At 42.0% G+C, this 13,222-nt stretch overlaps 1 protein-coding gene across 2 annotated transcripts in view; it reads left to right on the forward strand.

Annotated features, from left to right (window-relative positions):
• LOC140459608 (GDNF family receptor alpha-2-like) overlaps positions 1-13,222 on the forward strand; it is a 312,836-nt gene that overhangs the window by 171,316 nt on the left and 128,298 nt on the right. For both annotated transcript variants that reach the window (XM_072553890.1, XM_072553891.1), the window contains exon 4: positions 1,575-1,920. In XM_072553890.1, the coding sequence (XP_072409991.1) occupies positions 1,575-1,920 (346 nt within the window). The remainder of the gene's footprint in view (positions 1-1,574; positions 1,921-13,222) is intronic.

Raw genomic sequence — 13,222 nt, forward strand, 5'->3', positions numbered from 1 at the left:
TGCCCATAGTGTCGGTTATTAGCCGCGGTAAATACAGTGCAGGGGAATGGGTCTGGGTGGGTTATTCCTTGGAGGGTCAGAGTGGACCAATTGTTGGGCCGAAGAACCTGTTTCCACACTACAGGGATTTTAATTCTAAAATCAGGAAGCAAGACAAAACATAAAAGGCAGTGAAGAGCCCCTGCTCCCCCAGGAAGCTAGCCATGCTTCAGGTCAATATGAGACTTAAACCCTCATAGAATTTTGTTCAATAAGGATATTAATAGAACTGAAACTAAGACAGGAAAGTAGTGTTGAGGTAGAGATCGGCCATGATTTGCTTGAATGTGTAAAACAGCTTGAGGGCCGAATGGTCACACCTGTTGTTCTTTCCCAATGTTTAGTTCCTGGTCATGCAATTTGACAGGTTTTATTCGCTTGTGGATGTTGCTGGCTGGCCAGCATTTACTGCCCTTGAGAAAGTTGTTACTGCAGGGACTGTGACATTTTGCCTTTGTCAACAAACTGCCATCAAATTCCTGTCCCTGTAGCTTTGATTTCCAGGTATCTCAAGTGGGAATACTGACAGAATATGGTGTTATGTCTTCACCAGTAAGGAAGGGCCTTTCTCAAAGCTTCTAATCTCCAACATTCCAAGCACTGATTTCTCAATGAGTTAATTTTAAAAATGAATAAGTCAAGCCAAACTTGTACCAAGCCTTGGTTAAATCACATGTAGAATAACGACAGAGAGAGGCTTGAGAAGATTAACAAAGATTAACAGGAAGGACTCCACAACTGGGAGTTCAATGAGAGTTTGCAGGCTGGGTCTCATTTCTCTTAAAATATGACAGCTGAGTAGTGACCAAATGGAGATCTGAAAAATGATGCCAAGTTTTGATCAAATTTCAATAGGGGTGAAGCTCTCAGTTGTGGGAAAGAGAAAAACTAGAGGCCACCAGAACAGGATAATAGAAATAAATATAATAAAGAGTTCAGGAGAAACGTCTTTACTCAGAAAGTGCTGAGAATGTGAAATTACCACAGAGAGCAGCTGAAGTGAACAGCGTCAATGCACTTAAGAGGATGTTATATAAGTACATAAGGGAGAAAGGAATATAAGGAAACAATGGTGTAGGAGGAAGAATGGGAGGAGACTTGAGTGGAGTGCAAATGCCAGTAAGAAATGATTGAGCAAAACAGCTTGTTTCTGGGCTGTAAATACTGTGCAAAGATTTAGATCAGGGCAATCCATGTAAAGGTAAAGAGCACCAAGCTGTTTTGGCCTTCAGGAGCTTGTAGTTCCATAACAGAAATTTAGACATGCTGTCTAACTGAAATTTTATTGTCTTCAAATCATTCAGCACTAGGCATCATGGCACCCGAATGTGAGATTTCAATCTTGTTGAAGCATCCTGAATATCACAAGACGAGGGAGAGTGTTTTCTTTCGCTGCATTATATGTTCAATTCAGATCAGTTATTTCAGATTGCATATGTCTATCCTGTTGTTTGGACCTGTTTTATTACCCAGCACAAGCTTCTGAATAAATCTCATTTATATTTATCCTCCCCTCTCTAACATTGTGTTTGTAGGTTTGGAGCCCACTGGAGCTCGAGGAAACCAATGTTTGGATGCAGCCAAGGCATGCAACCTGAATGACACCTGTAAAAGATACCGCTCCATGTACATCTCCACTTGTGTCAAGCGCACCTCCACCTCCGATACCTGCAGCCGCCGAAAATGCCACAAGTCACTGAGGCAGTTTTTTGATCGCGTGCCTGCAGAGTACAGCTATCGGTTGCTCTTCTGCTCCTGTAATGACCCAGCTTGTGCAGAGAGGCGCCGCCAAACCATTGTACCCACCTGCTCATATGAAGACAAGGAGAAGCTAAACTGCCTAACACTTCATCAGACCTGTAAAATGGACTACGTGTGCAGGTAAGGCCAGCAATCTGCATAATTGTTTTAGCAAGGTTACTGGAGCATGTGATATACTATCACATTGGTATTAGAATTCAGTATCTGGCATTGCTGTTTGGTAACATGAGCAAACGAAGGACTGAAATATCATTTCACTGCATCTCTGGATACAGGTAAAAATTTTTGACATGAAGCCTCTCTCCTTGCCTACTCTCAGTGCTTACTCGATTCTTTTCCTGCTTATTACATGGCACTTTGAATTGTTTCTGTATTTATGCCAACTGCAGTGAGCCAAAAGAGGAGCCGTATTGTGAACCTAGAACAATCTGATACAAGTGTGCCCCTTTGAAGGTATTCAAAGCAATAACTGGTGGTCTGATTAAACTTTGCAATCACTTCAGTAAGGCAAAGTACCTTCTTAATTGAATGAAACTCTTACTCTTACTCTGATCAGTAATGGAATGGACCTTGGATGGACTTAGATGCTTCCTCTGTAGATTAACTGAGCATGAAAACAGGCCAACAGATGACAGGTCGACAGTTGAGGTTAGAAACACAATAAAAATGCCTGTTATTAGAGTCATAGAGTCATAGCAATGTACAGCTCAGAAACGGACCCTTCGGTCCAACACATCCATGCCGCCCAGCTATCCTAACCTAATCTCGTCCCATTTGCCAGCACTTTCCTATTCATATACCCATCCAGATGCCTTTTAAATTATGCAATTGTACCAGCCTCCACCACTTCCTCTGGCAGCTCATTCCATACACGCACCATCCTCTGTGTGAAAAAGTTGTCCCTTCAGTCCCTTTTGTTTCTTTCCCCTCTCACCCTAAACCTATGCCCTCTACTTCTGGACACCCCTACCCCACGGAAAAGACCTTGTCTATTTACCCTATCCATGCCCCCTCATGATTTTGTAAACCTCTACAAGGTCACCCCTCAGCTTCCAACACTCCAGGGAAAACAGCCCCAGCCTGTTCAGCCTCTCCCAATAGCTCAAACCCTCCAATTCTGGTGACATCCTTGAAAATCTTTTCTGAACCCTTTCAAAGTTTACAACATCCTTCTGATAAGAAGGAGACCAGAATTGCACACAATATTCTAAAAGTGGACTAACCAATGTCCTGTACAGCCGCAACATGCCCTTCTAACTCCTGTACTCAATACTCTGACCAATAAAGGAAAGCATACCAAATGCCTTCTTCACTATCCTATCTACCTGCAATTCTACTTTCAAGGAGCTATGAACCTGCACTCCAAGGTCTCCTTGTTCAGCAACACACCACAGGATCTTACCATTCAGTGTAAAAGTCCTGCTCTGATTTGCTTTTCCAAAATGCAGCACCTCGCATTTATCGAAATTAAACTCCATCTACCACTCCTCAGCCATTGGCCCATCTGATCGAGATCCCATTGTACTCTGATGTAACCTTTGTCAATGTCCAATTGCCTGACCATTTTGATGTCAACTGCGAACGTACTAACTATACCTCCTATGTTCACATCGAAATCATTTATATAAATGACCAAAAGTCGTGGACCCAGCACTGATCCTTGCAGCACACCACTGTCACAAGCCTCCAATGACAAACAACAGTGGACCCAAACAGATCACTGTGGTACCCCACTAGTAACTGAACTCCAGGATCAATATTTCCGATCAACCACCATCCTCTGTCTTCTTCCAGTGAGCCAATATCGAATCCAAACCGCGAAATCACCCTCAATCCCTGTACTTTCTACAATAGCCTACCATGGGGAACCTTATTAAACACCTTACTGAAATCCATATACACCACATCAATTGTTTTACCCTCATCCACCTGTTTGGTTACTTTCTCACAGAACTCAATCAGGTTTGTGAGGCATGACCTACCCTTCTCCAAAACCGTGTTGACTATCCATAATCAACTTATTCCTTTCTAGATGATTATAAATCCTATCTCTTATAACCTTTGCCAACACTTTACCCACAACTCTCATGGAAGAGAATTGGGTATCATGGAATACAGGGAGAACTAGCCATTTGGAAACAGAACTGACACAGAGGTAGAAAACAGAGGGTGGTGGTGGAGGGTTGTTTTTCACACTGGATGCCCATGACCAGTTGGAGTGCCACAAGGATCGGTGCTAGGTCCACGACTTTTCATCATTTATATAAATGATTTGGATGTGAGCATAAGAGGTACAGTTAGTAAGTTTGCAGATGACACCAAAATTGGAGGTGTAGTGGACAGCGAAGAAGGTTATCTCGGATTACAACAGGATTTTGATCAGATGGGCCAATGGGCTGAGAAGTGGCAGATGGAGTTTAATTTACATAAATGTGAGGTGCTGCACTTTGGGAAAACAAATCTTAGCAGGACTTTTACACAGAATGGCAAGGTCCTAAGGAGTGTTGCTGAACAGAGACCTTGGAGTGCAGGTTCATAGCTCCTTGAAAGTGGAGTCGTAGGTAGATAGGATAGTGAAGAAGGCGTTTGGAATGCATTCCTTTATTGGTTAGAGTATTGAGTACAGGAGTTGGGAGGCCATGTTGCGGCTGTACAGGACATTGGTTAAGCCATTGTTGGAATACTGCAATATTCTGGTCTCCTTCCTTTCAGAAAGATGTTGTGAAACTTGAAAGGGTTCAGGAAAGATTTTCAAGGATGTTGCCAGGGTTGGAGGATTTGTGCTAAAGGGAGAAGTTGAATAGGCTAGGGCTGTTTTACCCGGAGCATCGGAGGCTGAGACGTGACCTTTGGAGGTTTACAAAATCATGAGGGGCATGGAGAAGATAAACAGACAAAGTCTTTTCCTTGGGGTTGGGGAGTCCAGAACTAGAGGGCATAGGTTTTGGGTGAGAGGGGAAAGATATAAAAGAGACCTACGGGGCAACGTTTTCACACAGAGGGTGGTACATGTATGGTATGAGCTGTCAGAGGAAGTGGTGGAGGCTGGTACAATTGCATCATTTAAAAGGCATCTGAATAGGTATATGAACAGGAAGGGTTTAGAGGGATATGGGCCAGGTGCTAGCAGGTGGGATTAGATTGGGTTGGGATATCTGGTCGGCATGGACGGGTTGGACTGAATGGTCTGTTTCCGTGCTGAACATGTCTATGACTCTGACTCTGAAGTAAGGCTGACAGGTCTGTAATTTCCAGGGTTGTCTCAACTCGCCTTCATGAACAAGGGAACAACATTTGCTATCCTCCAGTCTTCTGGCACTATTCCTGTAGACTATGTGTCAGAGCATCACAGTGTATTAGATAAAGTTGAAGTAAGTAATTCTCTGAACATTGACAGTTCAGGGATTGGAAATAACTTGGTAACTCTTTGCATGACAGAAAAGCTTTGTGGGTACATAGATTTGTCACATTCTTTCACCTGACATTTTTTCTTTCTTATAACAGTGCTAATTTCCACTTCTTTTCCTTCCCAGTCCCTGTTCAAATTCTATCATGGTACTTTTCTCTTCCTCTCCCTTTCTCAATTGTTCTTGCTTTTCTCTCACAAATGCTTCTTGTGTTCTTTTATCTGTTTGATTCAAATTGATGGACTTTGGCTGATTATCAAATGAGGGCACAGATATTCAGCATAGTTCAATCAGTATTACTCACAAATCTGAAGCACAGGTTCCAGGTTCAATTTCAATCCAAGGCTTGGGCAAATAAAAATGGAGGCTCACACACCAGTGCTCAGCACTGTCAGAGATGCTATTTTTGAATGAGATAATAAATTGAGGTTCCATCTGCCTGCTCAGGCACATGTCATAGATTCCATGGCACTATTTCAAAGAAGAACAGGGAAGTTATCACTAGTGTTCTACCCAAAGTGTATCTATACCACAAAAATCATTATCATATTGCTGACCACAATATTAACCACTGGTGGTCTTTGCATGTCTGATCATGATTCTGACACAACCACAGCCTACGTAAAAGAATCAAGACAAGAAGTATTTTCTAGCCAGTGTCAAACTACTGTCCAAAGTCATGCTCTATGGGTTCGAAAAAGTGAATTCATTAATGTCTCCAAGTTTCCTTTGGGAAATCTCTTAATGTTAGGCGGATGTCAGTGAATTAAAAACGAATGTTTGAAAGCATGTAAATATATTTGACCCAGTTCAGGGTATTCAGCTAAATCTAATACTTGAAAAAGATTGGGGAATGGTGTTCCAGAGTGGCTTGTATTGTGTCATGATCACAAGCCTCCTCATCACAGTTCTGGATGTTAGTACATCTGCACACAGACTCCACAGCATTATCAAAATCATCTTATACTTGTCTGCTGGTGCACTGTGCACTGGTGTCAATATTCCAATTATCTCTTCATTTTCACTCTGTCACCTTTCTTTCTCTTCTCAGAAAATTAACACCCAATTCTAATTTTTCCTTCTCCTTTTTCATGTGTCATCTTCCTTAATCCCTTCAGTTCTTCCTCTATGTTTCTCTAATTCCCACCTTCTCATTCATGTTTTGGAACCAAGGAAGGATAAATGCATCGGTTTTCTCTCTTTCCACAACTCCACAGATCACAACATGAATTAAATTCTTTTCACCCAAGTCCTGATATCAATCACATACTCCTGTCTAACAGACATTGGACAAAAAGTTCTACCAGCTAGGTTTGTTTAATAACTTTAATCCCAACAAACTTTTTCCCAAATAACTTTAATCCCAACAAACAGACACATAATTGGAACATGAAAATATAAATGCTTACCCCTCTAAATTACACAAATCCCACATACAAACAATATGTGAAAAGGGAAAAAATGTTCAGGCTCACATTGGATAAAAATACTTTTGGTCAATAACATTTAATTTTTGAAGGATAGAAAAGGATAAGGTGTGGAAGGTTCAAATGGCTGTCAAACTCACTTTCGAGAATACAGAGCTAGATCAGCAGACAGGTATTTATCTCTCGGGTCTTGACAAACAAAGAAACACAGTATCAAAATGTCTTCCAATTGCTCTTCAAGAAGACAACAAGGTTTCACGATGGATTCAACTGAAAATGAAAATGAATAACTGTATGCGAAACAATATTCAAAGAGAACAGTCATTAAAACCAGTCTTTAGCAAGTCCAGTAATTATCTGAAACTCTGTGGTTTGCAATAAATGCCTTGCTTAAAAACAAATTGATCATGCCTTTTCATGAACCTTTCCAAAAAAAACCCAACAAGCTATTTTCAGAGATTATGAGTCTCATGATTCTTCTGTGCAACTGAAACTCAAAATTCTGAAGAGCCATGGGACTTGAAATATTTACTCTGTTTCTCTCTCCACAGATGTTGCCAGACATGCTGAATTTCTCCAGCATTCTCTGTCAATGTGTGTATTTACATTTCTAAGAAGTGTCTGATGAAATGCCACATTAAAAGTTGATGGACAAGATAATAGCACATGATGTTGAGGATAATATCAGCATTATAAAGATAATTCAGTGAACAGAAAGGGTTAAATGGGTGATTTTTTTTTTCATATTTGCTGACTGTAACGAGTAGACAGCTGCATGAGTAACTGTTGAAATCGCAAATATTTACAATCTATATCAATGATTTGGATGAGGGGGAAAGAATGATTAATTTATAAATGCTAATTTTACTGATTACACCAAATTGGTAGGAAAGCAAGTTGGGTAAGAGGAGACACGAACTTTCCAAAGGGGTACAAAAATGTTTAGCAAGTGGGCAAACATTTTCCAAATCAAGCATAATGTGGTCAGGCGAATTGTCTGTTTTTGTCAGGAATATAAAAATGGCAAAGTATTCAAATACAGAGTTTGCAGGAGAATGATAGAAAGGAATTTGCATTCAGATATATCAAGTGATTGGGAAGGCAAACAAAATATTGATACTTATTGTTAAGAGCAGATTAATTTGTGGCTGAGGAGCTGGTGCAGGGGGCAGGGATTCACATTTTTGGATCATGGGAATGTAAGACCATAAGATATAGGAGTGGCCCATTAAGTCCACTCTGCCATTTAATCATATGGGCATTTCAACTCCACTTACCCACACTTTCCCCATAGCCCTTAATTCCTTGAGAGATCAAGAATTTATCAATCTCTGGCTTGAAAACATTTAACGTCCCGGCCTCCACTGCGCTTCTGGGATAGAAGTGACCTGTATATGAAGGACAGTTTGTACGTGAATTAGAGGGGAACTGGCAGGGAAATTTGCTAGTGCTACTCGGGAGGCTTTAAACTAGTAAGGTGGAGGGGAGAGAGCCCAAAGAGATCGTGAGAAAAGAGATAAGCTTGTGGCTGGTACAGTTGAGAACAGGAGCAAGTCAAATAGTCAAGGCAGGCAACAGCAAGGCAGAGAACAACTCTCAGCCCCTGAAAGAAGATTGTGACAAGCCATGTTGACCTCCCAAAATGTCTATGTAGATTTTATTCACACATTGTACACAGCCATTTGCTGTGGTTGGGTTTCATTCTACACTCTTATTTTTGTGTCATGTTGGAGGGGTGAGAATGAATGAATCTAAAAAAATAAACAAAATGCAAGTAGTATTCAGCTAACCCTAAAAATAAGTTCAATATCACCACTGAAGATTCAACCTCTCCACAGGGCCTCCCAGGAGGTTTGTATTCATTCTCACAATGCTGCATTGTTGTTTTCTTATCAGCAGATCTTAAACTCTGAGCCAGTTTCAGGTTGAGCTTCTGAAAGGTGATGTGACATCAACACCGGAATCCAATTCCAACATAAATGAAATAAGTGCAAAAACTTTCTATAGTTTTGGTTTTACCTCATGCTAGAGTTCAAAATATTAAAACTTAAAAAATTCATTTCATGAAGTACCTCACTTCAACTTCAATGTACTTGTTCTCATATGAGGTAAATATCAATTGATGATTCACTATAAATAAAATGAAATCTTACCTGCCAACCTGGTTCTGCTGATGAATAATTCAGTTGACAAAGTTACACAGCAGTGGAAGAGCATGAGTTTTTTCCATTCACTGGATGCAATGCCATTTCCCATGATCACAATTCCTAGAAACACCCTTCCCTCAGGCTGCTCTGATATTTAAATGAAACGCTGTGCCACAGAATTACGTCTGTCCTTTTGTACTGCAGAGACACCAACAAGAGGAATACAAATTAGGATGGCGTTCAACTCTTCTCAGCTCATCCTGAAGTTCTTGCCTTTAACCAACCACTCAAGTGAAAGATGAAAGGTTTTTACTGCCACGACCTGACCCACAATGTAATAAGCAATCTTTCATATCATGGATAATTAGGGTAATCAGGAATCTGAACATGCATGAGATCAACTTTGGTGGCTCAAATAGAGGATGAGCTGCAGAAAGGGCAACATGAGAACACAACTTTGGCATTTTTGATTCAAATTGTGCAAGACCTCATGGCCAACTAAATATATATACACTTTGCTGAGAGCAGCAAATACAGACAAAATTGCATTAAGTGAACAACTGTGAGCTCAACTTGCTGGCATTTACTCCACATTTCACTACTTGAAATTATGATTAGTTTACTTACAGTGTGGAAACAGGCCCTTCGGCCAAACAAGTCCACACCGACCCGCCACCCACCCAGACCCATTCCCCTACACCGAACACTATGGGCAATTTAGCATGGCCAATTCACCTGACCTGCACATTTTTGGACAGTGGGAGGAAACCGGAGCACCCGGAGGAAACCCACACAGACATGGGGAGAACATACAAACTCCACACAGTCAGTCACCTGAGGCGGGAATTGAACCCGGGTCTGTAACACGGTGAGGCAGCAGTGCTAACCACTGTGCCACCATGCCGCCCAACACTGCTATGTTCGTCTGTCTTTTTCCAAAGATCCACTCCCTTCACTCACTTGTCAAATTGAATGTTGAATTAGACTTGTCTCAGCCTCTAACCAAGATGTAAATTCTGCAATTTTGTAATTGTTTGCTCTGCTCTCTATATTTCATATACTGTGTAGAACTGCTTCATTACTTCACCAATATCAGAGATTGCAGCAAAGGTGGGAAAGCATGGGCAGCATCATAATTCTCTGAGGGATTAAAAATTAACCAGGTTATGCACTCATGTCATGCCCACCAGAATGCATTCATTTGGCATGATTGAAAAGTGGTTGACGGCAGAATTCCACCTCCGTATCTGTGTCCCACCGGAACCATCATTCTCCCAAATGCCATTTTTAAAACCTTACTTCAGGGTAGCATTTCAGCACAAACCAAGAATCAAAGCTAGTTGACAGTGGCAGGCACTGTTCATCAACCAAGAAACTGGATGTGAAAAATAGTTTACTTCTAAAACCAAAAACCTGAGGGTGCTGAACATCAAAACTGAAAAGAATTAATTGTCGAAATACTCAGCAGATCAGGGTATCCCTGCAGAAACCATTCAGGGCAGAAGAGTGGGCCGACATGGAAAGCTTGTCTGATGGCAACTCACTGGTTCCTGATACATCAAGTAGGAACAAATTATTGCAGATGCTGGAAGCTGTACTGAAAACAACAAATGCAGGAGATCACAGTGGGTCAGACAGCATCCATGAAGAGGAAACAAGCTAACATTTCCAGTCGAGATGACTCTTCATCAGAGTTGAAGTGAAGAGTGGAGGGGACAGCATTTATGCTAAAGTTTGGGGGGAGGCCAGGAGAGTGCTGGTGGAGAAAAGATGTTGACAGTTGTGATTAAATGATTGGGAATGTGAGAATGGTGTGTCTGCTGCCAGACTTGAAAGGACAGACAGTCCCACTGAGATGGGGAAGTGCAGGAGAGGACATGACAACAGAATGTAAGCTAAAAGAAAGGGAAGAAATGGTAGTTCATTCACAGTTTGAAGGTATTAAGTCCAGAAGGTTGTAAGGTGCCTCGTCTAAAGATGAGATGCTGTCCCTCCAATTTGCGTTGTGATTTGCTGGAACACTCAGCATGCCGAGGACAGGCAAGTGGGTATGTGAGCAGGATGCTGAGTGCAAAAGATCGGCTACAGGAAGATCTGGGTCATACTTGTGCACAAACCAGAGATGTTCCACAAAGCAATCATCCAGTCTGCGTTTGATTTCTTCAATATCGAGCAGACCACAGTGGTTGCAGTGAATACAAGACACAAGATTGGAGGAGATACAGTGAAATGCTACTTCACCTGGAAAGACTGTTTTAGGACCTTGGATGGTGAGCAGGGAGGAGGTAAAGGGGCAGGTGTTGCACTTTCTGTAGTTAACATTGGAAGGCGCTGTGGGAAGGGGTAGGGGTTAGATTTGGTGGTTGTGGAATGGACTCGGGTACCCCTGAGTGACCAATCCCTGCAAAATGCAAACCTGGAACGTGAGGGGCAGATGTGTTTGGTGGTGGTGTTGTGTTGGAGTTGTCTGAAACAGTGGAAAATGATCCTTTGAAAGCGGAGGCTAATGGGAAGAAAAGTGAGTTTAAAGGGAATCCGATCATGCTTTTGTGAGTGATGGGATGGGGTAAGGGCAGAAGCATGGATGAGAGGTTGGATGTGTTTGAGGGCCCTGTCAACCTCGGTGGTTAGGAAATCACGGTCATGGAAGAAACAAGCCATTTCAGTTGCATTGCTTTGGAAGACGGCACCATCTGAACAAATGGAGATCAAGGAACTGGGAGAATGCGATGAAAGGATTCTGGGTAATCCAAGATGGAGGAGAAAAAAACCTTGCGGCTGTAAGAGTTGCTCCTCTTTGGAGGTATTTTCAGTGTTAGAGCTGATTTCCTCGACTTCAAGGAGCAATACTTACTGTTTTATAAGGTGCTGCATTGTTTTGGAATTTTGTGAAAAAAATTGAAAGAACGGCATTTTAAAAAAGGATGAAGGGAGACAAAAGCAGTGGTGGAATTGAATCATGGAGAATGAATCCGACACTACTGTGGTCCAACAGTGTACCTTCACAGTTACTGCCTCTGCTGTTTGATTTCAAGTACTTCTGCACATCAGAGTTTTTCTAAGAAAAATAAACAAGCAGTGAAATTCACAGCTTACCTTGGAAAAACCAATGTGGGGAGATCACTGCAGGGGAGCAGCTAAGTGGCTTTTTTTTTGGAAATCTACTTGAGTTGAGAAGACTGAGCAGTCACTTGACTGATGTATGTACGATCCTCAATGGTTCTGACAAGGTGGATTTGGAAAAAATGCTTCCTCTTCTGCAGCAATCAAGAATTAGGTGATAGTGTTTTGAAAATAAATGGATGCAAAGGCATGTTTTTTCCCCAAAGGCTTGTGGAATTTTGGAACCCACTGCCTCAGAAGGTGGTGCAGGAGGGGCCATTAAATATTCTTAAGGCTAAGGTAGTCTTCTGCAAGGGAATCACATGTTATCACAGTAGGAAGAACGATGAAATTCAAAATACAAACCAATCATCAATTATCTTCATGCATGGCAGAGTAGGCTTGAGGGACTGAATGACTTACTTCTGTTCCGAATGTTGTGTACTTGCAACAATCAGCTGGAACTTGCTGAACAATTGAAGACAAAATTGACTTGAAGGTTGGAGACAGATGGTGCCGGTTGTTTTTCAAACTGGAGGCCTGTGACCAATGATGTGCCACAGGATCAGTGTCTGGCTCCACTGCAGTTCATCATTTACATAAATTATTTGGATGTGAACATAGGAAGTAAGTTTGCAAATGACACAAAATTGGAGGTATGGTGGACAGCGAAAAAGAGTATCTCAGAGTACAACAGGACCTTGATCAGATGGGCCAATGGGCTGAGGAATATCAGACGGAGTTTAATTTAGATCAATTTGAAGAGTTGCATTTTGGTAAGGCAAATCAGGGTAAGACTTACACACGTAGTGGTAAGGTCCTGGGGAATGTTGCTGAATAAAGAGGCACGTGGGCGGCACGGTGGCACAGTGGTTAGCACTGCTGCCTCACAGCGCCAGAGACCCGGGTTCAATTCCCGCCTCAGGCGGCTAACTGTGTGGAGTTTGCATGTTCTCCCCATGTCTGCGTGGGTTTCCTCCGGGTACTCCGGTTTCCTCCCACAGTCCAAAGATGTGCAGGCCAGGTGAATTAGCCATGCTAAATTGCCCGTAGTGTTAGGAAGGGGTAAATGTAGGGGTATGGGTGGGTTGCGCTTCGGTGGGGTGGTGTGGACTTGTTGGGCTGAAGGGCCTGTTTCCACGCTGTAAGTAATCTAATCAAAAAAAAAAGAGACCTTGGTGCACAGGTTCATAGTTCCTTGAAGGTGGAGTCACAGGTAGATGGGGTCATGAAGAAGGCATTTGGTATGCTTTCCTTTATTGGTCAGTGCATTGAGTAGAGGAGTTGAAGTGTCATGTTGCAGCTGTGCAGGACATTTGTTCAGCTACTTCTGGAATAC

The sequence above is a fragment of the Chiloscyllium punctatum genome, chromosome 35, assembly GCF_047496795.1.
Source record: "Chiloscyllium punctatum isolate Juve2018m chromosome 35, sChiPun1.3, whole genome shotgun sequence".
Taxonomy (NCBI): Eukaryota; Metazoa; Chordata; class Chondrichthyes; order Orectolobiformes; family Hemiscylliidae; genus Chiloscyllium; species Chiloscyllium punctatum.